Raw genomic sequence first — 6,234 nt, 5'->3', positions numbered from 1 at the left:
GTAGGCTGCCGACTTGCTCAATGGGTTGCCTGTTTCCCATTTCATCACCACAGTCGAGCATAGGAATTCTTCTTAACTAAAAATCGCAATAACATTAAAAAGTGATGGGATTTATCCAAATTGTGATCTTTTTGAGAAGCATTCTTTTTGTTAACTACGGTAGTGAAAAACAAGGTATCAGATAATTTTATTCTAACGAGTTTACGTTAGGTAAAATTCGATAAATTACCCTGCAACATAACTATCGTAAATACAATCAGACAAGCTGATTCGCTATAATGCAAGTGCTTCTGCAAAACAAGGGAACGACATGAGTGACCGTCACCATTATCGCAGCCGCCGACCCTCAACCAGCTCCAGTCCTCATCAGAGACACAGTCGAAAAACTCGGAGTCGTAGCAAAAGCAGAAGTGCTAGCTTCTCAGCCTCGTCGAAACGCATTCGCCATCATGACCCTTTCGAACGCGAACTTTGTAGACGCCACGAAGAGCACGCAATTAGTGAAGGCGCCGAAAAGCAGAAGCTTGACGATCGGAAGGAGGATAAGCAGAGACTGCGAGTTCGGAATGAAGTGGAATATGAAAATGAAGATAACGGCAGCTTCAAAAGCTCGGACAGGAAAAGCACGAACAGAAGTCATCGACACGACTCTTTCCACATTAATCATCGCCCGCACTCTTGTTCGTCATCGTCGTTGTCTAACTATGAGTCGGATCGCTCTGACGGACTTGATGTGAAACGTTCGCGTTACAAGCGAAAGCGTGAGCATAGTAGCTTGAAAAAGGATAAGAAGCGTCGCAGTAAGGAAAAAAAAACGAAAGAGAAGAAAAGTAAGAAAAGCAAGAAAAGTAGCAACAAAAGCGCTGTGAATCAAAACGAGTATGGAAAATTTGGCATATTGCGTGAATCGGATATTCACAGGAAGAGTGTGTCGTTTCAGGCGTGGCTACGCGACGTCAAGAAGCAGGGAGAGTTTAATGGGCCAAAATGGGAGGCCATGGAACTTTTTAAGGAGTACATGGAGGATTACAACACGTGCACATTGCCTCACGTAAAATATTACGATATTGAGCGATATGAGCTGAAGCAATATCAGAAAAAACAGGATAAGGCTCGCTCGAAGCACGGGGCTGCGTCCGATAAGGTTCTTGGAATGGTTGCCGATGAAGAGCGTGTACGACGCGATCGCCAGGCTATGCGCGAACAAAAGGAGCAGGAAGATTTTCGTCTTGTGATGCAGCTCATGGATAAAGACAAGATAAATGCAATGCGGGAGCAAGAGCGGCTCCGATCGCAAATGCAGATGTTCTATAAGTCAGGCAATGTTGAAGAGGCCCGCCGTCTCGAGCAACTTCTCAACAAAGTAAATGAGGACCCGCGAATTATGCCCTGAAGAATCAAATAAATAGCTCGCATTTGATTTGAGTGAATTTCCTTAGGATTTTTTTTGAAGCAGACTACATATATTAGGATTGTGTGCGAATGAATGTGTACCATGGATGACATTATCAGCAAAGACAAGAAGCAGCACCAAATCTTAGCAACAGACATTGCTTCATAATACGCTGCACACTATCAAATAATACGTTGGTCTGCATATTACACCCGAAGTCAGATTATACTATCTACGGGTGTCGTGGCACGTATGCAAACGGTATGTGTCTACAAAGGTGATAAGGTAAAGTATTGATCTAATGTGTCTGCAAATCGCTTCGTTATTTTGTGTCTGAGCTCGGCAAGCTGACGCATATTACGCTCGATCACGGATGATGCCACAGAAGTTAGAGCAATGGTTGAATATATAGCGCAGATTTCGTTTATGGACGCACGGCATGCAGTCGTTTCTGGAATATATGTCGATTTCAACGTACCTTGAGAGGGCATATAAATGCTTGTTCCAGTAAAAGTTTTCGTGAAAGAGGTTGGTGTCTGCTTCAGAAACGCGCAGTTTATTTACCGGCTGAAGCCATAAGTCTTCTGTAAATCGCTACAAGGTCTAAATTTGACGTGCCCATGATATTTTTCTACACCTACAATCGGACGGGATTGAAAATTGATGGCTTAAGGTAGGATGCAAAACCTGATAGTATTCTAAGTCTAAAAATAGTATTTTGAATTGATGTACTCGTTCAGAATCAGACTAGATAATTAGTACTCACACTCGACAATCCCCACCCTCAATTTTGTCAGTCCCAAAGTCCAAAGCCTTCGTACATCCAGCAGATTGGCAATAGAAAGCGCTACGCAATTGTTATCAAACAAGTATCATATACTATTCGAGCATTCGAATCACAATTTGGTGGTTGCCGTATTGTTAAAAGCTACTGCAGTGTCTGGAAGCGTTGGGGATTTGGGATCTTTGCGATGTAGTATGCCAGAACCACGATATCCATGTGTTAAATCAATTGCACACCACGGTTTCACGATGTACTTTTGCCTGGTTGATCCACGACGCACGATTTCACGTATTTACCACTTATTTGGTAAGCCAACACATGACCCTAACATCTGCACTGGCATCTGTAAGCAATGCGCTGCCGCGATTACATTAAAATAGACGAGACTGTTCGTATATACGAAGCCGGTATATTTCAGCCAGGACTATTGCTATATAAATGAAGTCATAACTTATATTTTTGTGATTTCTCTTTACTCCAAAATTGACATGGCTGCGATGTACACATGTACAGAACATAGTTTTTGCAGCCCTTTGTTTTTGCGCCAGTCAACTAATATGTTGGTGAGGTGCCGTTGGCTTTCGAAAGCATCCTTGTCCGCATTCTTCTTGACAGGTCGTCAGTTCCAACGCAATCGCACTCGATGCAACTTCTTATGTCAAATCATCTGATTTATATATAGGACATGGGGGTATTAGGTTTTAATCATGCATCCATTAACGTGGGAACGACTACTTCTATTCTACGCGACACGCAAGAACCTAGCGGCAAGGGCTGATTCCCAAAGGGACTGAATTAAAAATACTCACTGTACGCATCTAGTCCTGTTTTATTGATGCGTACCATTTGTGATATATTATCAAGAGAGATTTCGATCAAAGGGTATCTAGCGATATCTCACCTATGTAGTTCCACTGCTGAAGTGTAGAGAGTTGCTTATATTAATTTAATCAATTTTAAGAGTGACATTGTAGCTTGATATTGTTGTAATTCTGCGCGAGAAAAAAGTGCCACGATTTTGTTTCAAATGATTACGCAAAAGTTGCGCAGAGTCTACGTAATGAAGTTATGCTATCCAAAAGAGAAAATAATCTTCTAGTATCGAAAGTTGAATAAAGGGTGCAATCCCTAGTCCTGTGACAGCTTTTCATCCAATCCGTGCCGTATCGTTCGATTACGACAACACCAACTATTGCGCCCTAGTCCTACCATGCTTCTTATGGGTCACAGCCACAAATGTCTTACACAAGGCAATACGCGTAACAGAGCACGGATTGACTTTGCGGACTGCCTTTCCTTATCGTTGGACATTAGAACGTTGACATGGTCAGTTTTAGATTGCTAGACGTGGTCGGGCCTACTACCAAGGATTATCGTGCTTCGTTTGTCACAACCTCAACCAGTTGCTCTCGTGTAAGCAGCGGCGGTATGGAGTTGGCCATGGACGAAACGATGGGTCTTCGAAATTCGCGCCTCAGCAGCATTTATGGCGACACTAGCACTACTGGGCAGCGTTTCACAATTCTTGAAGAGGACTTAGAAGTGGATAATTCCTCACTTTTAAGGAAAATTTTTCAACAAGAACTATTCGAGCTGCACGAAGTGCGTGTGCTTAAGCAAATACCACTGCCCAACTGGATGAAGGTCTTTGCACCGCGCATTGTACGTTTGCAAACTGGCACGATGCCCTTTATGGAATACGCGCGGTCGGTTAAGAGTGAAGTGCGCCAATGTCAAATAATTAATATCTGGACATGTGTCGACCGCCTGTCCAAGAACAGACTGTCTATCGATTTTCGCCACCCTGCCGATGTCGGAAGCTCGGCTCCGAGCGCTAGTTCGATGAGTTCTCATGATGTGAACGACAGAGTAATGCGTGATAAGTGGATTCTTAAGTTTGAAAGCAAAAGTGAACGCGACAAGTGGGCTAAGTTGGTGCAGGATGCTATTGATTTACTCGGCTGGGCTGCCAAGTTTACGCTTGGTAGTCTGATAATGAAGACAGAAAACTCGTCTGTAATTGAATGCTCTACATGGGCAGATCGTGGCAAACCGTCCTACGTGATGAAAGTGATGGAAGCCTCATCAACAAAGCAGAGTCAGTTAGCTCGTAATGAGATTGAAGTTCAACGCATGCTGAGTAACTATGCGAGTCATCCAAATATTGTTGCTCTCTATGATTCATTTCATCAAAAGAACAAAACGTATCTTGTAATGGAAAATTGTATTGGCGGTGATCTTTTCGACTTTATCAGGCAGAATGGCGCCATGGATGAGAAAGAAGCTAAAACTCTTTTTCGTCACATCGCTAGTGCCATCAGTCATTGCCACGAGCACGGTATTGTGCATTTGGATATCAAACCCGAGAATTTCTTTTTTAAATCATCAACGACTCAGCTAGAGACTATCAAACTGGGCGACTTTGGCTCGGCGATGCAGCTAGACTCCAGCACTAGTAAGAAAGCTATGAGCTGTACAGTGGGTTACGCGGCACCTGAAGTTCTGCAAAATGGTTCGATCTCTGTCGCCGCCGACGTATTTAGTGCCGGTGCGGTATTGTACACGATTCTTTGCGGTTATGCTCCATTTAGCGCGCCCTCTGAAGACGAAATGCTTGAGCGGACTTTGTCTGGTGATATTGTGTTTGACGAACTTGAATGGTGGCGAATTAGCAAAGGTGCCAAGGATCTTTTGAAGTTGATGCTACACAAGGACTTAAATCGGCGTCCAAGCATGGAGGAAGTGCTGGAACATCACTGGTTTTCGTAATCATGATTGTGTAGGATAGGGAACTTATTTATACGCATTGTGCGATGGTAGCGTAATGACAAATTTGAATGACGAAGTGTCTATGTGCACAATTCTGCATTCCCTGAGTTACTATATGCACAACTCTGCATACCCTGACTGACTATGTGCACAATACTGCATAGTTTGTGCACAGCACGTGGCATTTCACACTTTCAAAGCCGCTGCGACAGATTAGGTAGCCAGCCAACTGAGTGTCAAATCTACCAATATGTTGCTCATGACTTTTGTTGCGTATGCAAATTTTATCATTGTTTCTCTGACGCAAAGGATACGTGCGCGCGGCTTGCTTGTCTTCTGGTTCATCAGAATTTGAACAGAGCAAAAAATTATACAGCACGCTCATCATCACTTGCACATTATTATCACAAGTTATGAACTGGCTAATAGTGACATTGTCTTTCTTACTCTATTTTAAGCGACGCTCCTAGTAATTATAGCAATGTTCCAAAAGGGTGATGATCTATTTATAGTATAACGAATAAATGAAAAATTTATGCTAGAGAAAATTCTGAAATTCAAACTATTTTTTGCTTTATTGGCATCTCGAAAAACACGTCCTATTGAAAAATCTTGAGTGCATTATTTTATTCAAAAGCTTTCTCTGTGCAAGATACCATGGTGCAATCGTTGCATGTGATGGCACTTGTAGTCAACCTGACAATGGTTGTTAAAAGACTGATTCTGTAGCGGGATGATAGAAGATTTGACTACCGTCTGCATGAACCAATGCACAACGTATTAAATCCGTCCTGTCGAACCGAGAGCCTCCCAAGTGCTCGTTATATACATACATCTTGCTTAAATTGACAAATGTTTGATTTAGAATTAGAGCCAGCTAAGAATAAAATTAGTATATCCGTTTCACTATGTATAATAAAAAACCGAGCCCATTGCGTGAGACGAGCAATCCGTATCGGAAAACCATCACTCCATCCATACCGATGACATTTCATCATAGTCTTTCCTAAGTCAAAGGGATCTCTATGTACCCTATCTTGGTAAATGCATCGGGGTTGCCGGGCACTGTGCACGAAAAAGTTTTACTCTTATCGTCCGGGCTCGCGAACGCGCAGTCTTGTGGATCATACGTTCCTGCCAGAAGTGGAGCCGAGCGTCGCTACTCTAAGTAGGTGTCTAGACATTCTGGTCAAATCGGACATGAAGACCTTTTTTGTAGATGGAGTAACGTCTCTAAAATCCCCTGTATCTGAGTTAATGATATAAGGGCCGTCTTATGCCGGCTCTG

General features: G+C 42.8%; 2 protein-coding genes across 2 annotated transcripts; both read left to right on the top strand.

Moving 5' to 3' along the window:
• Positions 1–310: 310 nt before the first annotated feature.
• Positions 311–1,393, top strand: PHALS_10841 (uncharacterized protein; the record flags this gene model as incomplete). The annotated part of the gene is made up of 1 exon (XM_024726337.1): positions 311–1,393. The coding sequence occupies one exon, from the start codon at positions 311–313 to the stop codon at positions 1,391–1,393; it is 1,083 nt and encodes a 360-aa protein (XP_024577024.1).
• A 1,994-nt stretch (positions 1,394–3,387) lies between these two features.
• Positions 3,388–4,946, top strand: PHALS_10840 (camk cdpk protein kinase; the record flags this gene model as incomplete). The annotated part of the gene is made up of 2 exons (XM_024726335.1): positions 3,388–3,503; positions 3,581–4,946. The coding sequence occupies 2 exons, from the start codon at positions 3,388–3,390 to the stop codon at positions 4,944–4,946; spliced, it is 1,482 nt and encodes a 493-aa protein (XP_024577023.1).
• Between the last annotated feature and the right edge of the window lie 1,288 nt (positions 4,947–6,234).

The sequence above is a fragment of the Plasmopara halstedii genome (assembly GCF_900000015.1).
Source record: "Plasmopara halstedii genome assembly, contig: Scaffold_525, whole genome shotgun sequence".
In the NCBI taxonomy this organism is placed as follows: Eukaryota; Oomycota; class Peronosporomycetes; order Peronosporales; family Peronosporaceae; genus Plasmopara; species Plasmopara halstedii.
This window is presented reverse-complemented; position numbering and strand designations above follow the sequence as displayed.